Source organism: Piliocolobus tephrosceles, chromosome 8 (genome assembly GCF_002776525.5).
Source record: "Piliocolobus tephrosceles isolate RC106 chromosome 8, ASM277652v3, whole genome shotgun sequence".
NCBI lineage: Eukaryota > Metazoa > Chordata > Mammalia > Primates > Cercopithecidae > Piliocolobus > Piliocolobus tephrosceles.
This window is the reverse complement of record NC_045441.1, coordinates 38,654,912-38,677,822: the sequence shown is the minus strand read 5'-3', so window position 1 is coordinate 38,677,822 and position 22,911 is coordinate 38,654,912. Positions and strand designations below refer to the sequence as shown.

Below are 22,911 nucleotides of genomic sequence, written 5' to 3'. Positions count from 1 at the left end.
TTTTTTATTATTAAACAACACTGTAACGAACATCCTAATAGCCAATCTTTGCACGTATTCCTGATAATCACCACAGTATAAATATCTAGATGTTTTATCACTGAGTAAAAGGCATCTATATTTTTAAGGTTCTTCCTATCTTTTGTCAACTTATCCCCCTGGAAGCTTGTTCCAATTTACCCCCACAATAAGCTTGCCACACCACACCCTCTTGTCAATTTGTGTTTGAGGATACCACACCAGGTATCCTGCCATCTGCTCACTTTCTTTGCAAGAGCCAGGGAATATCTTACCAGCTGCTTAGTTTGACTTAACTTGGTGGGGAGAAGAAGACTGGACAGGGAATGGAAGGGAACCCCATGCCTACTGGGAAAATGATCCCCTCTCTGCAAGCAAAGGGAGCCTGCTAACACAAATTCTTTTCTTTGAAATAGGAAAATAAAATACAATCCATACAAATACAAAAATTGCTTATACTATACGAAGTAGGATTTACAAAATGAAATCGGGTTTTACAGAATATCTGTATTTATTTTGACTCGATTAGAATTTAATTTGACCAGAGGCTCTAGCAATGGGGAATCACTCCTACTCTGAGGAATCCAACCTTCCTTGGGAAGCCACAACTAGAAGGAAAGGCTCTTTTCTCCACTGAAGCTGCAACTCCCATAGTGTCCGCCCTTCCAGATCTAACTTAAACTTGAGTTGAGACACAACCCACATGCAAGAAACAGATGATGTGAACTAATGCAGTATAGCTACGTGTGGAAGACCATTTTAGATGAAGGTCCTGAAGAAGTCTAACGAAACAGCAACAGCCTGGGAGTGTGTGCCTGCTGACTGAGCTGGCAACAGGCAAGGTGATATGAACACACAGACAAACCTAGATTTTTGAGAGTGTGTGCAAATGATGAACCAAACATTAAAAGGTCTGAAAAACATGACTAGGTATTGTGTGAAATGTCCTTGTTTGTTGAATAAACTTTACACAAGAGTAACACTAGCGTTTCAGATGACTGGCAAGACCAGTAAAATCATCCCCAGTATATAAAACAACCCTTCCTGGAATATTTAAAATAGAACCTGCACAGGCACCAAGCCTATGCTCTGGGGAATACTATTTCATTCTCTGGAAAACAGACATTACAATTTAATATTCCAGCTTAGCTGTAATTACCACAATTGGCATATTTTCAGAAAGAGGATTATTAGGTATATTTGGATAGCCAATACAAAATTAATAGTTAAAGATGGAGCAAGATTATAAGAATTTCCCAAGGAAAAACAAAAGGCCAAAGAGACATTGATTGAAAGTGCTCATTTTATGCTAAAGCCTTGGAAATGTGCATTAAGTCAGTACTATTTTCATTGCTATAAATAGAATTTTTTTTTTTTTTTTTTAGATGGATTCTCACTCTGTCACCCAGGCTGGAGTGCAGTGGCGTGATCTCGGCTCACTGCAAGCTCCGCCTCCCGGGTTCAAGCCATTCTCCTGCCTCAGACTCCCAAGTAGCTGGGACCACAGGTGCCCGCCACCATGCCTGGCTAATTTTTTGTATTTTTTTTTAGTAGAGACGGGGTTTCACTGTGTTAGGATGGTCTCGATCTCTTGACCTCATGATCCGCCTGCCTTTGCCTCCCAAAGTGCTGGGATTACAGGCATGAGCCACTGCGCCCAGCCTATAAATAGAAAATTTTTAAAGTAACAATTGCTAAATATCTTACTGCTTTCAGTTCTTTCATAAATGGGGAAAAACTCCAAATAGGAGAATGCAGGAGGTATATGAACCACCTGACAACTCTTATTTTTGTATAAGATGACTTCCTAGAGCAATGATGCTCAAACTTCCAGGACTTTAGGAAGGTTGTCAGAGGAATCTTTTTTTTTTTTTTTTTTTTTTTTGGCAGCGGAGGGGTTGGGGTAAGAATAACAAAATAATCTTACACAGAACTGTAATATACACAACAGGTCTCCTACATAAAGTGGGGACCTTGCAATTTGGGGAGGCAGGGACTCAGGCCACTGGCCTTCTTGAAGACCTGCTAAAGTACCTTCATAGAAATGACCATGGAGCCTCCTGGCCTGACATGCCACCCCAAAGAGTAAACATGTACAGAGCGTGTGGGGTGTGCATGTGTCTCATGATTAACCAGCTGTCATTATTATGGGGTGGGGGAGGGACGTTGAGAAACTAAACTTTATTGACTCTTTTCCGCCTATAGCTTTTCCCTGTGGTCACGCTGAAGCACTGCAAGATGCTCTGAGATGCCTTTAGATGTACAGCGCCCTGGAACCCAGGAAGGATCATAAAGAATCAGGACTCACCCAATGAAAAAATGTCATACTTTCCGCTCAGTGTGTGCTAAAATACATCCAAATAACTCTTAGTTACTTTTACTAAAAAATTTAACTGCTGTATCTATGAGAGAACAAGATCCACTACAATTTGTTGAGGATGGTTCATAATAACAGGTGTGCTTCTTAAGAATTACATCTGCCTTTACTTCCTGCACTGAACTAAATGTCAGTGCTCCAGTGTCCCTGATCTTGCATCTCAGGACATTTATTTTTTTCAACATGGGGGAGAAAAAGGAATAATGAAACAGTAGGGATCGCAATTCTAAAATACCATGGGTCAGACTGATCAATAGGAACTCTCTATGCAGAAGAAACCACATGGGGAGAAGGGAGAATAAAAAATCAGTCTTGGCATGTACAGGGGCATCGAGTAAAGAGTCAGAACTGGATGGTAGTGAAGTGAGATATATTCACATGCCCACCAAGAGCTCCATGTTAATTCAAGCTCGCCTTGCCTGAACTCAGTGATAGTTCTTAAGAGGTTGTCTGATTTGCCTAAAAGCCCCAAAGTGTGAGTCCAGGCTGCTGAGAATTTCATCCCTCACGTCAGCCTCTGTGCCCAGGGCCCCTCATTGTCTGTGACAGCTGAGGATCTCCACAATGAAAAGTTATCACTTCATGAACCCCATCAAGATAGGCACAGTATTTTTATGCATTGATTTTAAACAAATTTGTCCAGTTAACCATTTAAAATGTAAAAGTATGCAAATATTATAAAACACTAAAATGATTAAAACAAGTCAACACATCTCAAATACTAACACACAGTGACTAGGAGTTAGTTGACCCAAGACATAGTTCTGGCTTTGTGGCTTGACCAATTAGTTGTAAGACCTATGGGAACACAAGACTGGTCCCCTTACTAAAACCCCTTCCTCAAGTGGAAAAAGGAGGCTGAAAAACATGATTTTGGTTTATCTCACAGGGTTGCGGTGAAGATAAAATAAAAATAATGTGCATGGATTCTAATATGCTGGTAAACTTATGGTATTATTTGGTAAACTATATGTACATAGAAACATAAGGTATGTATTGCATCAAGCTCCCACACTTTTCCTAAGAACATGTACAATGGCATGCAAACACACAGAGATGGAGACAGCAAGACATCAAGTGTTTAAATAGAATAATTTAGAAGATGCAATACAATTTCACTTACTTAGAAAAATGAAATAAACTTCTGGTTAAATTACACATTTACACTTAACTTACCTATGGCCTATGTTTCAAATAAAGCATTACCTATGAGAAGTGTTCTGGGAAAACCAGATGAGATGGTATAATTAGCTTAGAAACTGTAAGCAAATAATTTCTCAAGTAGAGTATAATTCACTCGACAAAGTTCTGTGATCCCCCCTCTCCCAAACGCATGGGGTTTTATTATATACAATTGCCCAAGAGGACATAATTCTCTGGGTAAATACAAGCTCAAAATATAGAATCCCAACTCTATCAAGTAGTGGAGAAGTGTGTACTCTAGGGTCTAAGTGGGGATCCCACCCCGGAGCCATCTCCGACTCCCTACTGGACTTCCGGTCAGTTACTTAAATTCCATGAGTCTCAGCTCCCTGCAGGTTGGAAATGATAACTGTACTTTCTTCTGTGGGTCCTTGTGAGGTTGAAATGAGAAAACACTTCAGGTAATGTTTGGTAAATCCAAAGCATTTAATCAATGTGATTTACTATGCTTAACTTGATAAAATATTCCCATTTACACTGCAATATATACAAACCTTCTTTACGTAAGCAGATTATATACATCTAAGGGTGTACTTCTGGTTTCCATATCCCCAAAAAACCATGCTACAAATAGCATTAAGCCAATATCTAATATATATTTAGGGTCACAGGTGCCAGAGGAATCTTAGAGATCAACTGGCTCAAGTCCCTCCTGTTACAGATGATGCTATAGTGGTCCAGGAGGCAAAAATAACTGTCTCAGGTCCCGTCGTGGGAGGCAGAGATGGGATGCTGATGCACGTCTCTCAACTCCCATATCCTTTACTTTCCTACAGGCTGACTCTTTAGAAACCAAACCAAAAAATAATGCATAGGTATAACACGTATTTTGGAAAGACTGCCAACAACACAAAAGAAAGAAAAAATATGCTTTACCCAAAGAATTAGTGAGATGTGCCTTAAAGGAAAGGGTAGCTTGCTTTAGATATGCTCTCCTCCAAGTCCATCAATAGCACTTTCTCAATACTCTGTGAATTCAAGTCAGTAAATGCTTATGGAGTGTCTACTGCTACACATCTGTGAGACACTGTAAACCAGGGCATAGCCCACATTTACACATCTCAAGGAACAAAGAACCCAGTGCTTTGAAAAAAGACAGATATTAAGTATTTATCTGTTTATCAAGCATTTCACATACATTAGGTTGAATCCGATGAAATTGCTGATACATGAATATTTTATAGGGAAAGAGGATGATTTAGGAACATATTCTTGATAAGGTTTCTTATAATCTATAACATAATCTCGATAAGATTTCTTGTCAAGAATGTCAACTCCTATTTGGTTGAATGTACATCCTTATGCCATAACTAAGTGTTATTTCTTCCAACTTTAGAAATGAAGAAAACAAATACTGGTTTTAACTGGAGAAGCAGAGATCAAACTCCAAGAAGTAGAAAAAATATTCTTTGATTCTTTACTAAAAGTGACATGACTCTTTAAGTTCTCTCATCACTACGTAGAGTACTCAAAGGTTAACAGAAATCAAAAGTACTATGAGTATTTTAGAAATAGGAATCCCTTTGGTAAGTGTACACAAACTAAATTTCAGACCAAATCATTTCAAACAAAAACAGAGTTTCCTTTTTCAGGAAGTCTTATGTAATAAGGTCTCTATTCTTGTCCCCGCCCCCAGCTACCCTATCCTGTGAACAATTAGATTGCAGAACAAATTGCTTATTTTGTATAATGGTAAAGACAAGAAAACTACCAGAGGAGAATCAGGCTTTTGTTAGTTTTGTTACTAAGTTATGAGATCAGAATACTGAGTATTCCTTATAGAAATATTCTAGAGATGAATCCCTAGGTGTCAGCATTCAGCTTTGACTCTAGAATATCAGAGTGTAGACCCCTGCATTGGCCAAAGGGGTCTCATTTTCTTTAAATGCACCATGCAAAATACCAATTTAGAAGCTACCCAAAGTGAAAGCGACAAGGAAAAGAAGAAGAGCAGAACAATGAAAGCATCTTTTTGGCCTCTGGAAATTTTTGACATGTTTGGGTTCCTTGACACTCTAATCACTTCTAGTCACAGTCAGCAAACCCAGTGAATGAGATCACAGTCCTCATCTACCAGTGTTTCCCAGACCAGCTCTCCTAGGCTTCAGTGAGAGGCTGGTGAAGCCAAATGAGAGGCTATAAAGAGCTAAACTGCTTTTTTCCCATTTAACTAGTTTTTTGCTGTTGTGCTTTTTTGTTTAAGAAACAAAGTATATGCTTAAGGAAAATAAATTCAAATAATGCTAAAAGGTAGAAGATGAAAAGCAAAGTTTCCTTCTCCTCCTCTTCCCTAACTCATCCCCTTCCTTCTACCATCAATCTTCCAAGAGGAAGTCCAGGTTAATAAATATCACTCTAGAATTTTCCTAAACGTTATGGGCAAGCATATAGAAAATGTGTATGTGTATGTAATTTATTTCCTTTTTAAAGAACGGGATCATATTTTGCATACCATCCAGAATCATGCTTTTCTCACTTTTACATGTATTTGAACTTCTTTTCATACTAGTTCATTCATATCCTCCTTATTTTTAAGAGCTGTATGTGGAAGTACATGGATGTACCATAGTTTTAAAATACTGATAACAATGCTGCAGTGAACAAATGCTTAAATACTCTGTGCACTTGTGAGAATGTACCTCTAAGGTAAGTTCTTCAACGCAAAATTGATATTTGGATTTATACCATTTTTGTTTACATAGATAATCACAAACTTTTGGACACATTTTCACTTTTACCAACTGTACCATGAAGTGCTTGTATACCACATTCTAAAAGTTAAAATGCCACATGTTCTCACTCACATGTGGAAACTAACAAATGCTGCTGTCATCAAAGTAAAAAGCAGGACAGAGGCTAATAGAGACTGGAAAGGTTGGGGGAGGGGAAGATAGGGAGAGATTTGTTGAAGGAAACAAAATTACAGCTAGGTAGGAGGAATAAGTTCTAGTGTTCTACACCATTGCAGGATGACTGTAGTCAACAATAATATATAGTTTCAAATACTTAGAAGGAAGATGTTGAATGTTTCCAACGCAAAGAAACGATAAATGTTTGAGATGATGAATACGCTGATTTACCTGATCCGATTACTATACATTGTATGTATCACAGCATCACTATGCACCCAATGATTTTGTGTCTATGTACACAACTATTTTGTGTCAATTAAAAAAAATTAAAAAGTGAAAATATTCAATGATATACAAACAGAGAATTATATTTAAGATACAAATGTACACAAAGAATGTGGAAATTATATTGTAATAAATACAAAGCCTAACTCTAAAGGAAAAATAAGCTAGCCTTTTGTTTGTTCTTTGCATCTGGGAGAGTTTAAGTCCAAAACCTGAAACATGAATACAGCGGCTATGGAGTGGTGGAGAAGGAAGCCTGTGATTGGCAGATCTATCTCCAGTTCCATGGAACTCAGAAGATCCTCTCCTGCACCTTCTCCAGGGAAGCCACCAAGCAGGGGAGCAGCCACACACAGGTCCTGGTCTTCATCAGGAGCACTGACTTGTGCAATCCCATAGAAACTTCAAAACACAAGGGTGCTCAGCCAAGGCAAGGTGCCACTGAGAGACCTTTTTCAAACAGAGGTCAGCCTCTGGGGCTGGTTGTGAGTCTGTGAGGCTCAAAAATGTGAAATACCAAAAACCCCAAAGTCTGTGAAAGCCACTACTGGGCCTGACGCCTCTGGATACAGGGCCAGAGAGAAAGCTGTCTTCCTACGTCCATGCATTGGGGAACTGTGCGGTTTTGTTGGACTGGCTGGCTGTCCATCCTCACTACTGCCAAATGATCACAGTCTGTGACCTACCCTTAGGCTTTTCCTACTACAGACTTCTCCACTTCCTGGGTCTCCTGGATGAGAAGAGCTATGTCCAATATGGCTTGAAAAGATATATGACAAAGGGGAGCCATGTTGTGTCCACGCTTGATGAACAAATAGTCACGACTGTGCCCAACAATTCTGTTTTTCAAGCTTCTCTCTCTCTCTCTTCCTCTCTTTCTAAGTACCATCATTGGCATGTGTTTGGGTTTTAGGGCAGACCAATCAGCCATTTTTCCTTCCAACAGTACAAATATGTATTTAACTCTTCCCATTTTTTTCTTTCCTGAGGTTTAATAGTAAAACTAATTTCATCTTGGAGACTTTCTGTTCAGCTTCTCAAAGTGAGATAATTTGTAACAGGTGAAGGAAACACTCAGGCAATTTCCATCACGGTCTTTTCTTTTGCAGAATAGCCGCTAGTTCTCCCCCATGGCCATACCAAGCACTCTGACTTCTGGCCCCAGGGAAACTTTTCTCATGAACTTCCCACATGGGTATCTCATAAGGTCTCACCTGAAACTTGGGACATGTCTTGACCCTCATCAGCATCCATTGTCCTCAGGTTATCTGAGAAAGAGAGGAAGGGATTTTAGTTTAAAGCAAAAATACCAATAAGATATGAGAAAGAGAGAGAGAGAGATAAAGAACCCCTATGCTATTTAAAAACAAGGTTATCTAGCAAGAATAATGCATTTTCCTCCTCACATATTTGCCAGAGTATCAGACTGGCACAGACCTTGATCCTTTTAAAAACAGCATTACAAAGATTTATAAAAATATCATTTCAAGCACAGGAGGACCAAATTTGTTATTTATTGTTAATTTCCTACTGCATAATAACCCAAAATGCAAACTGACTGCAACAAAATTAAGCAGAAAATTAAATGGCCCTGGGTCATTGTAGGCACAGAATTCATTCTCTTGGCTGATCCATAGTTATGTTCTTTCTAATTTACTGAGCATGCATCGATGAACCTTGAGTCAGCTTGGTGACACGCGTACAATCAGCAATCAAAAAACGAAGCAATTTGCTGAAGAATGTCTCATTTACCCAAGCAGGGCTGCATATCTGAGCAGCAACTGCACTACCTCCATCAATAATGAATACACCTCCAGCCTGGCAGATGGGCAATGCGGGCGCTCCTGTCTTTGTCCCTCAATCTTTCTGGGCCCTTGCCTCAGCCTTCATCAGCACTCTTACACGGAGAGAAGTGAAGCTCACGACGGCAGCAAAGAGAGCCCAGGAGAGAGCCCAAGCCTTCCTGTTTTGCTGACAGATGGCTGGCTTCTCAGATTGGTTTAAATTAAATAATAATAAAAAAAAGAAACAACTGGGAAGATGCTGTCCTTCGATGGCCACACTGAATGTTCCACAGAGTGCACTACAAGCCACAAACACCAGGGAGAGAACCCCAGGGTCAGTGGAGTAGAAACAAAAAGGTGTGCTGTGTTTCGCCCTTGGGGTCCTGGCCTGCCACTCGGCAGTCTCAGGTGCCACGAAGTGGATGACAGCTGGCAGCTCCACAGATAAGAAAGCTATGGTCAGCAGAAGGTGACCTCAAGGAAATCTGCTCATTTATGCTGTGGTAAATGAATTTCAGGATAGCTCCTTCACTAACCAGAAAATACAGTCTATTTGTTGACTCTAAACCAAGTTGTCCCCCTGTACCCCTTTTTATTTTTGGCCACCTCTGTCTCTGGTTCAGGTGTGCGGATCTGAGCTGTGGCTTGCTTCAGCAGAGATCTGAAAACTGATGGATGATTCAGGGACCTTACCCTCTCAATTAGGCTGAAAACTGTGAGGGTAGAAGTGCTATATATATCTATCACTCCATATACCTTTAATACCTTTTATGGTACATATGGAATATTTATGTTCAATTTCAGGAATATCAGTATTAGTCATGATGAGGATATACATGATAGTCACTTTTTCTGGATGGGAGGGATTTTTATCTATTTCTAAAAGTGGCATGAATTTTCAAGGTGGGTGTGTGGCTTAGGAGTACAGTCAGTGGCCACTGTACAGAAAGAGTATCTCAGAAACCAGAGTAAGCATCCCTCAGCACACGGAAGCCAGACACACTAGCCCAGATGCAAGCATGTGACCAGCACAAGCATTTCCAAAAAGCAACACGTCAAGAGTCTCAGATACCTTTACTGTAAAAAAGGGGAAAAGCCATGATTCTTCTGAAACTGTCAAAACAATGATAAAGAAACAAGACAGACTCAAATGAGAAAAATCTTTGTAATAGCTGCGCCACACTAATACAGGATGTTAGAAGTTAGTTCTTTAGCTTTCTGAAGATGTGTATAGTATTTTAGTGTGGCCTATCACACACCAGGTCTTAAATACCTCTGTATTGGTTGGTGAAGCATACAGAAGTTAAATCTTGTCACAGCAACTATACCAACACGAAATTTTTAGAATGATGACTTTAAACTTTTCGCTACATAAATGATACAATCTTTTACAACTTTTTTTAAAGGCAAGAAAATGCTCATAGTTTCTACCACTTAGGACTACTATTTTTTTCTGTATATTTATTTCTGTGCTTTTTACAAAAAGAGGACACTAAACAGATTACAAATATACTGTCTTAAAATATTCTTTAATTTAATACTACACATATCTTTTTATTTAACAAATATACACCACCATCATTATTTTACTGGCTACACACTACTCAACTGATTTATATAACCAATGCCCTATAGTTGCATACTCAAGTTATTTTCAATTTTTTTAAAAAAGATGTTTCCTAAGGCACAGTCAAGGCTCTTCCACCCAAGCACCACTGGCAAACGCCCTTCCAGTGGAATGCGGGCTAAGCCTCTGAGTTTGCTGCATGGAGACAGAGGTGATCGATGCTAAGTCCTCCAGACACACTCGTCCTTTCAGGGGGTGAGATGTGAGAACAGTTTCAAGCCAGAATCCTGACAAACTGTCCTCGGCTGGTCCCCAAATCAAGCTCTGCTCTGTGGGAACCTTCTTACTTTTGCAGTCATTTGCAAACAGTCCCCGCACCAGTCTCCTGGAGGGAGTTGGGGGTGGGCAGCAGATCACACCACAGCGAGCACCTTCCTGGAGAGAGTCTATGGTTAGCAGCCAAGTCTGCAAGAGGCAGAGAGCTCTGCATTTTCGCACGTGGGCCTGCTGGACATTTCCACTCAATGCCCTATCACCACTTCCTGCCCCAGCATGGAGACCTGTGTTTTGCAATCCACCTCACTTCCAAGTTCATACACAATTTTAACCACACTGTTTCTGACGGCAGGGGGCTTCATGGGCTTATGAGTGCAGTTGCTTGGGGGCTGGTGCTTAGGGGATCTCTTTGTTTGGTGTGATGTTCACCAAAATTTTTAATAGTTTTTGAACAAGAGGCCTCGAGTTTTCAGCCTGCACTGAGCCCTGTGAATTCCGTGGCCTGACTCGTCTGACATCATAAAGGATGACTTGACGGGCTCTTGAAAGCTTCCCCAAACTCCAAACTTGCATCTCTCGAGATGAAAAGCAGTGACTTTCTCGTAAAAGTGGCTTTGCTTCCAGAGAAAGGCTAAAAGAATAATCAAACAATGAGAAACTGTTTGAGGGAAAGGAAACGTGGCCTCTTCCAAGACAGCTTACAAAGGGGAGCCTGAAGTGTCTAGAAGGGCACTTACGTCCTGTCACACTCTTTTGTTAGCACGTGCATCACTTTGGCTGTGTATTTTACAAAGCACTTACTGAGTCCCTCTTCTCCCACATGGAAGAAACACAGAGTGCCAAGTAAAACAGGGAATTTAAGCTTGATATGGCTTCAGCTTAAAAGGAGCTTACGTTTAGTAAAAGGAGTTAATCACAAAAGCAAACTAATGGCATGTTTTCACAAACTTTCACCTAAATGAAAAATCAAGATCAGTAGGTCTGTAAAGGGAGATGCCAGAAGGAATAATTTTTTCACAGAAATGTACTGCAGTTTTCTACTTTGCCTGGGAAACCCAAACAATATCAGGCAAGAGCTAAAAGAATCGATAGAAAATACAACAATATCAGCAAACTACCTTTCACCTGTGCAATTCTTATGAACATGAATGCTTTTACTGTTTTTTTGGAGCGCGCAGTTCTGAATCATGCATAAGGGGAAATAGATGCAGAGATTAAGTGCAGGGCCAATGTGACAGAAGCTGTCCATGGCTGTGCCTCTAGGAGCAGGGAGTGGAGTCTGCAGTCACAAGCCATCAGGCACCCTCCGCTCCCACTCTGGACTGCTCACTGACTTGGAAGGTCTAAATCTCTGTCTGTCTTTCCTCTGCCTTCTGCATCTCTCCCTCCTCCCACACCTACCTCCCATCTCTTTTTCTGTCTCTCCCTCCCTCCCTCTGCCTCCCTTTGTCTGAGAGAGACTGTTTCTCACTCTCCGCCCTTCTCCTTTCTCTCCCTCCTTCTGACCAAACAGTGTCAAATAGGACTTACTTTCCTAGTTTCAGTTATAAACTATTAGCATATCCATAACTTTACAAAGGAGGAGCAGAAGCCGGACTAGGAACCGGGCAAGTCCACAGCACAGGGGTCTCTTCCAGGCTGTGTGGGCAGTGCTGACTTACAGCCTTCGCAGACCTTGCAAGGCGTCCCTGGGGGACCTTGGGCCTGTCCTGAAACAGCTTCCTGGACCCTGCCTTTCCTCCTTCCACACTGAGGCAGGACTGGGACCTGGCTGTTCCCTGGGGAGAAACATCCAACAGCCCTGGGCAGTTGCTGCTTCCAGGTGAGGAGCCTTGGCAAGCCTGGCTGGGAAGTGAACTCATTCTAACTGCAGCACCCCAGAGGAGAGTCTGACCAGAGCCCCGCCAAGCCTGCTGGGGACCCTGTGGAGGCGGGTATCAGGCCTCTGAGCTGCCTCCAACTCCCCTCTCTTTTCTGACAGTGAATACCTCTCTTCACAGTGCTTGCCCTGACACAAGGAGTCTCTCCCATAATTCTGACAAGCTGAGTCTAGACAAATGAAGTAAAAATTAAAATGCAGATAGATGCCTGTCAAGAATCACAACTTTACCACTTTTCTAGCAGCCCAAATTTATAGCTATTAAAAAGCCACTAAGTACACAGCATGCCAAATTAACTGCACAAAGTACTGAGGGTCATTCAAAATTAGCCTATCTGTTGGTAGCACACAGTACTTCTACAAGCTTTAAAAAAAATTGCAGTTGGCTGGGTGTGGTGGCTCACGCCAGTAATCCCAGCACTTTGGGAAGCCGAGGCAGGTGGATCACGAGGTCAAGAGATCAAGACCATCCTGGCTAACACCATGAAACTCCGTCTCTACTAAAAATACAAAAAATTAGCTGGGCGTGGTGGTGGGCACCTGTAGTCCCCGCTAGTCAGGAGGCCGAAGCAGAAGAACGGTGTGAACCTGGGAGGCAGAGCTTGCAGTGAGCCGAGACTGCACCACTGCACTCCAGTCTGGGTGACAGAGGGAGAAAAAAAAAAAAGAAAGAAAAAGAAAAAAATTATAGTTTCCTGAGACTTAAACAGCTGCCTTACAGTGTCTTTCTGTTGGTTCATTTTTAAGCAAATGCCTTCCCTCTCCACTGGTACTCTATGGGGGACTCTTTGTCCTGAGATATTTCATAACATGTATTGAATACTTTGATTGTGCCAGGAAAAGGTTGCCAACAAAAGGATACTGGTATTCACTGGCTTTATCTAAGCAACCTACTAAGTTTCTGGCATTGAAGAGGCAAATGGTTAAGCCTTATAAAGACCATGGGTGATGTCTGTCTTGTCCACTTGTTTATTTGAGCACCCGGCATAGTGTCCAATGTAGAGCTAGAATTCAACACCTACTTGCTAAATATGTAAACGTGTCTTTAGCTCTCCCAATTAAACCCAAGGCATCTGCATTATTATCTCCATTTTATAGAAGAGAGAACCAAGGCTAAGAGAAATAGCTTTCCCCAGGTCACACAGTTAATCTACAACAGAGCTGAGACTTGAACCCGTGCAGTCTGACGGTGATGCCTCTTTCTCTCTAGCACTCTTGCCCATCAGAATGTTGCAGCCTGGTGCAGGGGTCGCGTACTCCAAATGCATGACAGATAAGGATGGATGCTACTTATATACTGCCAGAAACTAAATATGATCTTTGTAATACTCTGCAATGAAGGCAAATTTCATCATAAAACTTCTACAGTAAACTTCTGGTTATTTGGCCAAATGTATGCTATTTACTTTTTCCTCCCTGACAAGTGAAGCTACACTAGAGTTACATTTGGGGTTATTTCCTTAAATACTCAATGATGCTTATATTGAAGGAAGTAGATACATGGTGGGGGCGGGGGGCCATGGACCAAGTCTGTAATTTATTTAAAATGCCTTAGGTCACAGACCTCTTTAATAAAACCCATTATTCCTGCTAAGAGACAAGTCCTTTCATCTTCAGACTGAGAGATTTTACTTTTGCAAATCTATCATATCACTGTGAATTACACTGTATTTTAAAAAAGGAAATGCTTCAAGAGAAAGCTAAGGCAATATGCAAAGTCTTTGTATCTAGTCAAAGAGACCTTATAGGTTTTCGTAACAATTTGACAAAACAGGTTGAGAGAACATAAAAACTTCTCAGCACTCTTATTTCATTTCTGATTCTTTTCATTTTTCAAAAATTAGCTGCCAATCTACACATTTTCGTGATTATTCCACAGAGTATTGCTGGTGCAAATAACAATGAAAAACAAGATTTAAACAGGAAAGCAGGAATCCAATTTGGCTTTCACACCACCCTCCCCCGACATTTAACTGAGCCACAGAAAACTACTCCTGCGGTTTGTTCCACTGGGAAACTTTTTGAGGGCAAATCAGCTCAGATGTGCAATTCTGTCCCAGCATTTTTTATTTTTATGGCCAGGAACTGATATGCAAAAGAGGAAGGGTCAAAGGGAACTAAGGAAACCTTTCAAAACACAGTTAAAAACTATGCTATTTGAATGTTTTCTTAGTAAAGAGGTATTTGATACAGAGGGAAAAGAAACAGAACATTTTAAATGCCACAGTGGAGCCACCTGTTTCAAAGTGAGGTATAAGAAAAGATGGCAGATACTGTATCCAAAAAGTTGTTTTAAAAATAGAGAAAGTGGAGTTGGAGACAGTCCTTTGTGTTCACGTTTGTTGCTGCAAGAAGCCCAGAGCTGGAGTTCAAGCTGGCCATGACTGTCTGTCCTGACGTTACAGGCATATTGTATTGTCTCTACCCTCTCATAGGGGTGCACGGTTCACACGGAGAGGAGAGGCTTCCTGTCTATACTACTGTACCATCCACTCTCAAACTACTACTGCTGTTTATTGAGCAGCCATGGGATAAGCATACATAGTCAAAATTGACAGAGGCTTTTACAGGCCCTCTTCTGATTTGGGCCATCGACATCAGCCACTTCCTAGGTAGCTTCCTCAAATATAAATGGTGTTTCACACTTCATCACTTAAGTTAAAAAAATCTAAATTTAGAATCATTTTCTTCTGCCCTCCTACCGATTTCAGAAGACCTTCATGCATGGCCAGGAGCTGTGCAACAATATGAAGTGCAATGAAAATAGAACCTACAGCTTTAAAACACACAGAAACTGCCTCCAAAAGAAGGGTCTGCACAGATATGCCCCAGGTCACTTTTTTTTTTTTTTTTGGTAATTTATTATAATAAGATAAAGAGACACAGGAGCCCAGGAAGAATTGTGTTCCTATTATTCTCAGTTTTTTTCTTCATTTTTTTTTTTAAAGATAAACACAAAGTTATAACAGTAAGTTTTTCCCTCAGCAAGGCCACATGGTGTCACAAAGAATGCTTTATCTTGCCTTCTTAGCAGTGAAATTATCTTAACGTACAAGTAAATCATTTCAGGTGGACATTTTGAGACTCATACTTAACACTGTACATAATAGAGAAACCCACTTGCATACCCATAACATTTCAAACAATGCACCTGTAAAACTGAAGTTTCTGCAAAGCCATTTGACTTCTATTAAAATAAGTGCTTGTGTGAGTTTCTTTGGGAAGAGCTATATTTTATTTAGTCCCAAAGAAGTAAAATGATTTAGATCTTCACAGGAACATCCCATTGTTTATGAACACATATGTGTATATTTATTAAAAATAACTTGAAATCATGATTGATTGATTTGCCCACTGAGGACACATTCCTAGGTACTATAAATTTTCTTCATCTTATTTAGATATAGTATCTACCATCAGCAGGTGGTAAGACAAGATCTACAAAATCTACCTATACATACAGAGAGAACATGCGCTCTAGAGTAAACACATTAGGGGATTCATTGCTGCACGTATATCTATTTACCTCTTATTCCTTGCAATATAAAAGGCTGCTTTGGCCTGACCTATATACAATAATGGGTATTTAGTCTTTGCTCCAGAGAGGATGAAAAGGTGCAGACCTCCTGATTGCTGTCTTCAAACTTGGTTAGGCCAAAGCCACTTGGTTTCCAGACTAACTGGAAATTTTCCCCAAGGGACTGAATTCCGACCTCCATTTTGTTTACGATACCCACAAAATTATCAGCTATCATCAATTGAGATGAAATTTTTTTCATAACAACTATAAGAAATTAATCTATGTTGAACTATGCCCACAGTACATAGAAATTGATTAAAAAATCAGGTTCCTTAAATTGTAGTTTGGTCTCTTAGTAGCTTTACTATGGAAATTCACCTTGCTCATCATTCCACCTTTGAGGGGGTCCACTGAAGTCAAAATGAGTGGGTGTCTCAGAAGGGCGAAGGGGAGAACAAATACATCAATAACTTGGTAACAATAACTGCCACTGACAACAATCAAATAATGACAGAAAAGAACATCATTTGAGAATCTAACTTGGTGTTTTAGCTGGACCCTGTTAGCAAGAAAGTTCTAGATTACTATTTTGTTCTGCAACAGGGAGCTCGGCACTGGCTGTCCTGTAACCCAAATCTGGAAGCATTCTTAAGACCCTCATACCAAAACCATTCATCACATTGTAAGGTCCATGTGAAAAGTGGGAATCAGGCCCCACCAGGATAGTTTAGATCCCATTTTGTAGTCCTTTACTTGTGGCCTATGATCTCTTCATGCAAACCCAGGGGGAGGGGGCTCATCAGTAAAACCTCAGAGAGCTTACAACTTCCTCATTTGTGGGGCTACAAAAGTGGGCATATCTTTATTTATAACCTGACAGAAAATGCTCCTGTCCATAAGAGAGCAAAATGTGGGAAAATTCATTTTAAACACTGCAGTCAGATTTTTCTGCAGCTCTTAAGCTGAAATTATTTATTTTTAATGTTTCACTTTATATCTTCCTTTTTAGCAAATTTCATTTCTTTAACAAAACATTGTCTAATCTTAAAGTGAAAATTCTTTAAGTTCAAGCAAATATATACAACCTCATACTAAAGCGGGAAAACATACTGCAAAAGTACTCACAACTTCCTACCAATTTTTAAAATGATAATTAATTGCCTTATGTTTAACAACCTGAGATAATTAGCAGTATGCTTTTAATTTAATGAAATGGAATATACAATTTATCAATATGTTTTTGCAGTGAATCTCTTTGAATATCGGCTTAATTTTGTGCCCTACGCAAAACTCAGCACAGAGGAGGAGGTAAAGGTCACTTTCTCAGGTTAAAAGTGGGGCTCGCACTAGGGGTTTGCTGGCTCTCTCTAGTTTCCATTAAAAGCACTGGAACACACTTCAGAGCGCCTCAGAAGTAAGCTTACAAAAGGTCAATTCCTCATTCTCATTTCTTCTAGACTCTAAATTAAACATTTTTCCCGTTAGGTCTAGGGAAGTATCTTATGTGGAATTTTATTTGTTCTAGGTTTGCCAGTGAAAATCTGGTATAACAACAAAAATTTATCAAAAGCTGATAAATCAATATTCATAGTGGAACTCCTAGCTTCAGAACAGGACTCTAATCTAAACCACATTGTTCATTTTCAAATAGTTTCAAACTAACAGAAAAGGCTTTAAAGGTATAGATTTTAGTGTGTGATCTCAAAGTTGGAGCATAAAAATCTACTTCAATACGTGTAAGCCCATTCAAAAACACTTTATGCAGTTCTTAGTGTTTCGACAGTCTGTGCAAAACCCCCACCAATTATAGAAAGAAAGAGGGGAGGGGAGGGAAGGGAAGGACAGGAAAGGAAAGGCAAGTGGAAGGAAGGGAAAGACAGAGAAGAGAAGGGAAGAAAAAAGGAAGAGAGGAAGACCAGACAGACAAGCCCACATTGGGTCCCCTCTTCTCACTGCATTGCTCTCTCAACGAACCTAACCTCCTACCCATTAGAGTTAACTTTTGGCGTGAAATGGCGGGAAGACAGTCAGATTTACTTTAGCAGCGAGATGATTGCATAAGAAAAATGAATCACTGCACACTTGAGTGAGAAAATATGAAGAAAGCACTTTTCCACTAATTAGGACCCATTTTCAGCCATTCGTTAAGCCGTGGCCCCGTGCCACGAGCTATCAGGAGGTGGAGCATGGGGCCAACCGAAAGCAGAGCGTGCAGACGGAGCATAATGATGCTCTCCATCACCCAAGACAGGTGGCCTGTACAGGGATATGGGCAGCTGCTCTGGGTTCAGGCCACCCACTGTGGAAACACCAGCAGGGAAGAGGGAAGAACACACTGGCTATTCCAATCCATGCAAGTACACAAAGAAACCACGTGGCACTCACCAACCAACTGAGACCTCGCCAAGGCCAAGTGAGAGCTGCCTTTTCCACACAAATCCAGACTTTGAGGACCCAGGGGTGCTCGGTTTCCCTCAGACTCAGCCACCAGGGAGGGATCTTGGTGCCTGGCTACAGGGCCTCTGTGTCCTCTTCCTCCTCCAAAAGGTTCCACTGCTGCCTTCACACTCCACCAGGGTGCAGAGAAAGGTGGAACCACTTGCCAAATATGCAAAAAAGGAGGGAAGACCGTTTTCTCTTAGGAAAACACAGACAGGAAGGGAGCCTGTGCTTCCTGTCATAACCAAAATGAGTTCAGAAATTATGTGGACGTCTGATTTGTCAGGCTTGTGGTGGAAAAGGGTGCTCTTTTAGTCAACAGGAATTGTGAGTTCCCCTAAGGCAGAAATGGGAGAAAAGAATTAGGGCCAGGCCCGTTAACAGGCAGGACAAATGGCCCCCACACCTGTGACCTAGGGTTTGCACCATTTTTAACAGTTTATTAACAGGTGGTTGGCTGAAGACTCCTCTGGCATCTACCTATTTATCATAGTCAAACATGAGAGGGAAAAACGTCAACTGAAACAATTTGGCAGTTGCCTGTAGATTAGGCCTCAGTTACTCTTCCTCCAGGCCCTTCTCAGGAGTAACCACCACTTAAAAACCTTCTGCAAACCTTCTTCTGTTTGCTGTTGTATCTCACTTGTAATATGCAGCACTTCGTAAGGTTTCATAATGTCTTAAAAATATTTGTTGGAATATCACCAAACATTTAAAAACTCAAACTAAAGCTACTAAAGTGATGACACTGAAACTTTAAGGACATAAACATATATTCCAGGAGATGTGGAAAGGTAACCTGAGGTATGAAGTCATTTATTAAACTGCAAAGAAATACAAGAAAGCCATGGTCCACATGAAGATACCAGCATGAGTGTTCAGTCAGCACCACAGTAAAAATAGTTTTGTTACTGTCGATATCCTTTGGTTTTAGGTGCTCTACGTCCCTAACAAAACCTCATTCCTATCTTGTTCCTCATCTAAACTTTAAGTGTGTGTGTGTGTGTGAGAGAGAGAGAGAGAGACAGGGAGAGACAGTGTGTATAATGCTGATCCTCTGAAACTCTATGTTTCTAAGACCTAGATCAAAAATGTACATGTGCCCTTTTTGAGCAAAATAAAACTGATCTATTTTTAAGATGTGAAATAGATTTATGTTTCTCTTCTTGTAAGCTTCAAAGGATGGGTCACTTGTTGCTTTTACATCTTGTATTTTCTCCCATAAAATGGAATGATTATTCAGCACAAATATGAAACGGAATAGAGCAGAAGTCTCTGTAATTATGAACGCAAAGACACAGACAGAGAACAATGTTCACAGCCAGGACAGGAGCTGCAGTAACTCTGCTGCTAGAAGCAGGCGTCACAGTACCCCAGAGTGCTTGTCAGTCTTAGAAACAGGGGCATCGGAAGACAAGCGTTTTCAGAGAACACAAAAAGGTCGTGGTTTACCTTCTGTAAGCTGGAGTGGAGCCACTTACATCAATCTCCCTTAGAATATGACAAGAACCAACATTTATTTCATAGTGAAATTATTTCACAATTCCAATAGAGGAGGAAAAATGCCACAAAAGAGTGCTATCCTTGATGAATTCTTAGTTAACTGCAGTTACATTACATTAATACATACAATTATGCAACACTCAAAAAACGTTATTTATGCCTAAAATTCACCATTATATGACATAGGGAAATCCATCTTGTTTTAGTAAAAGTTCAAAAATAAAGGGGGCCTTTAATACTCATTTCAGGTCTGTTTGATGTTAAAACTCTTCCACACTGCCCCATGCCTCTCACTCCACTCTGCGTGCATGCTCTGTGTGTGTATATATGTACATGATATTTCTTTATTTCATGTATCTGTTAATATAGGCATAATCTTGAAGTGCATGTATACATATATTAATAGAGAGTTCTTTCCTATTTCAAAATTTTTGACATTTATATTGAAAATATGCTACATTAACCACGCATGAAACACATACATCCAAATCAAGAACAAAAAATGTATCCAAACCAAAGAACCACTGTTCTCAAACTCCAAGTCTCTAGTCAAACAAGGAAGACAGTGGTCTGCAGTACAACAGGGCTTTAGACCTCTTAGCCAATCAATATATTCACTACGATATTAGTTTTTTGACAAAGGATATGGCTACAAACGGCCACAGCTGATCTTCTCTTTAGGAGCCTGTGTAAAACTTTTCAAAAGGGTCATACCTAACACATCCACACTTTTATCTGCAGCCCTTGTGGTCTCCTGGAGACCCTGAGGGTGGGTGATTTTTGCTATGATGTTTCTGCAATAGGGGAGTGTGTAGTTTTCCAAGAGGTAGCGCTCTAATTAGAACACTGATGAATTAAACAAGTACTGGAGAGTTTCTAAACTCCTTCCTTCAACTCTCACCATGAAACAAAAGGGGAAGAAAACATGACCATTGAGTTCAATAAAATGTTCTGGTCATCAGCTCTGATTGACTGTGAGACTCAGAAGCACATTTTTTTTTTTTCATGTAAAAAAGGTATGAGATTTGTTCATGGCGAAATTTGAAATCAGATACATTCTATCAAGCAAGAATAATGCAGTATTTTTAATGTGACATCATTATTTGTATGTGTACACATTACTTCTTTAACGTGTTCTGCGTTTTACAAGATGCCAGCATAAGAAGGTGAATCTTCTTGTCATGAATATTTGCCTCGTGTACATTTTAAGCCGCAGCCCAATTTGATCTGATTTGTCACAGAAGTAATTGACACATTTAACATAAATAATACAAAATTGTTAATTTTTAGAATTCCATATAAAAGATGAGTACAATAAACCTCATTGAACAAACATCTTCAAACAAAGAAATAAACTCAAGAGGACCCAGGACTTTTTTATGTGGGTTTCTCTCCCCACTCAGCTCATAACCAAACTGAACCTGGCCTTAAAATCATTTGAATTTCTATGAAAGTTTAAACATCATACACAGTATTTTCAACTTCCATAAATTTTCCTCTTTTAACAGAAGTTGATGGGACTAGTAAGGAGACATTTCCTCAACACCATTTTGTCTCGAAGTTTAAAATAAGGTATCTCAAAGCTGAAATATACTGCCTGCGGTGCAGTAGGAAATTGTGAGTGGGTAACCTAAGCAGAGCGCGCCGCATTGAAATTCAGTCTGGGTGGGCTGCAGTCCCTAGAGAGAGGGAAGCTGCGTTTGAAAGCTGTGCCTTGTCAGACCCCATGGAATCGCTACGGGTTTCGGTCATTAGATGCCATACTCTGTGCCTCCAAATTAGAAGGAAAAACAAGCCTTCACGAGGTTCCTTAGGCATCAGCAGCGATGCTTGACAAATATTTAAAATACATTTCAAACATAACCGCAAGTAACCTGATGCCTTAATATTACTAAGGGTTTTCCTGAGAAGGTTTGGTGACTTGAGCGCCAAACCTGCGGTCAGCAAAAGGACTAACTTTTCGAAGCCGGGATAATTCCTCTCTTGCAGAAATCAAGTTCTGACTCGATCTCATCATATTTATAGTATAAAAAGAAAGCTCTCGGCTCAAATACAAGGAAAACTCTTTACACACGACTTTATAAAGGCTGACTTCTGTGGGTGTATGTAGGTCTATATAAATTTAAATATGGCTGGGAGCTAGAACTCCTCTCCTGGCGACAGTGGGGCTGCTCAGAAGTGTCCCATGCCGGCCTGGTCCTGCACCTGCTGGCACAGTGCAGAGCGGCAGACGCTTGACAGAAGTCAACGCTCTCACTGTCCTCAGAAAGGAGAGGCGGACCGGAACGACACCAGGGATTACCAATCTTACCGCCTTTCTTGACTTTTTTTTTTTTTTTTAATTCACCAGTTACCCCAAGTTTTCCTATTGAAATTCAATTTGAAAACACTCACGTGGATTTGTGCGTCGCGCTTTGGGGCCAAGACTGATCTTCGGGTGCGAAGAGCAACCTCGGAGCCGGGGCTCCCTCTGCCCTACCGGGCTTGCCCGCCTCGCCGCGGCCGAGCGTCCAGCCCAGGCTGGGCTGCGCTGCGCGGGGACCCAGGGGGGTCGCCGCAGTCACCGCCCCGGGCGCGGGCCGCGCAGGCACTTGTTAGAGTGTCCTGCTAACTTGGCCGCGGAGCTCTTCCCAGCTTTCTTTCACAATGACTTCCTGAAGTTGCTCACTCGCATTGTTCCCCATTTCTCCGCCACACTCCCCGCCCCCAGCCGGCTCAGACCCGGCTTTCGCGCTCCCGGTCGACCGGCTGCCCCGCGCGCACAGCGCCGCCCGCGGGCCGCGTACCTGGCCCCCTCCGCGTCGGCCGCCCCCGCCGCGCCCTCGCGTTGCCACCTGCTGCCGCCCAGAGAGGCGGGTGGCCGGAGCGCGCGCCCTGCCGCCCCGTAAACTTTGGGGTGACCCACGCTGGCGGTCCCCTCTCCACTTGCCCCGCAGCCGGCTCGGCCCTGCGAGCAAGTCTCGGGCCGCCTCCCCGCTCGCTGCTCCGGTACACGGAGCGGGGCACGCAGAGGGGCGCAGAGCGGGACACGGAGAGGGCGCGTCGTACCGTCCCCCCGGCGTCGCCGAGTCCCCCGGCTCGCGCGGCGCCCGTCTCAGCCGCAACTCCGGCCCAGCGGAGCAGCGCACGAAAACTTTGCAACAGCGCCGGGCTCCGGTTCAGCCCCCAAAAGGCCGCCCGGGCGGCGGCGGGCGCGGGCCGTACCTGC

The 22,911-nt window shown here is 41.6% G+C and overlaps 1 protein-coding gene across 24 annotated transcripts in view; it reads right to left on the bottom strand.

Moving 5' to 3' along the window:
• The window catches only part of IKZF1 (IKAROS family zinc finger 1), a 102,966-nt gene that overhangs the window by 78,788 nt on the left and 1,267 nt on the right, over positions 1–22,911 (bottom strand). For 13 of the 24 annotated variants that reach the window (XM_023232017.2, XM_023232031.2, XM_023232022.2 and 10 more), the window contains exon 2: positions 7,950–8,003. In XM_023232017.2, coding sequence (XP_023087785.1) covers positions 7,950–8,003 — 54 coding nt within the window. Of the gene's footprint in view, positions 1–7,949; positions 8,004–18,146; positions 22,055–22,097; positions 22,906–22,911 lie in introns of those variants that run through there. The other 11 variants (XM_023232008.1, XM_023232014.1, XM_023232020.1 and 8 more) reach the window with 8 other exon arrangements.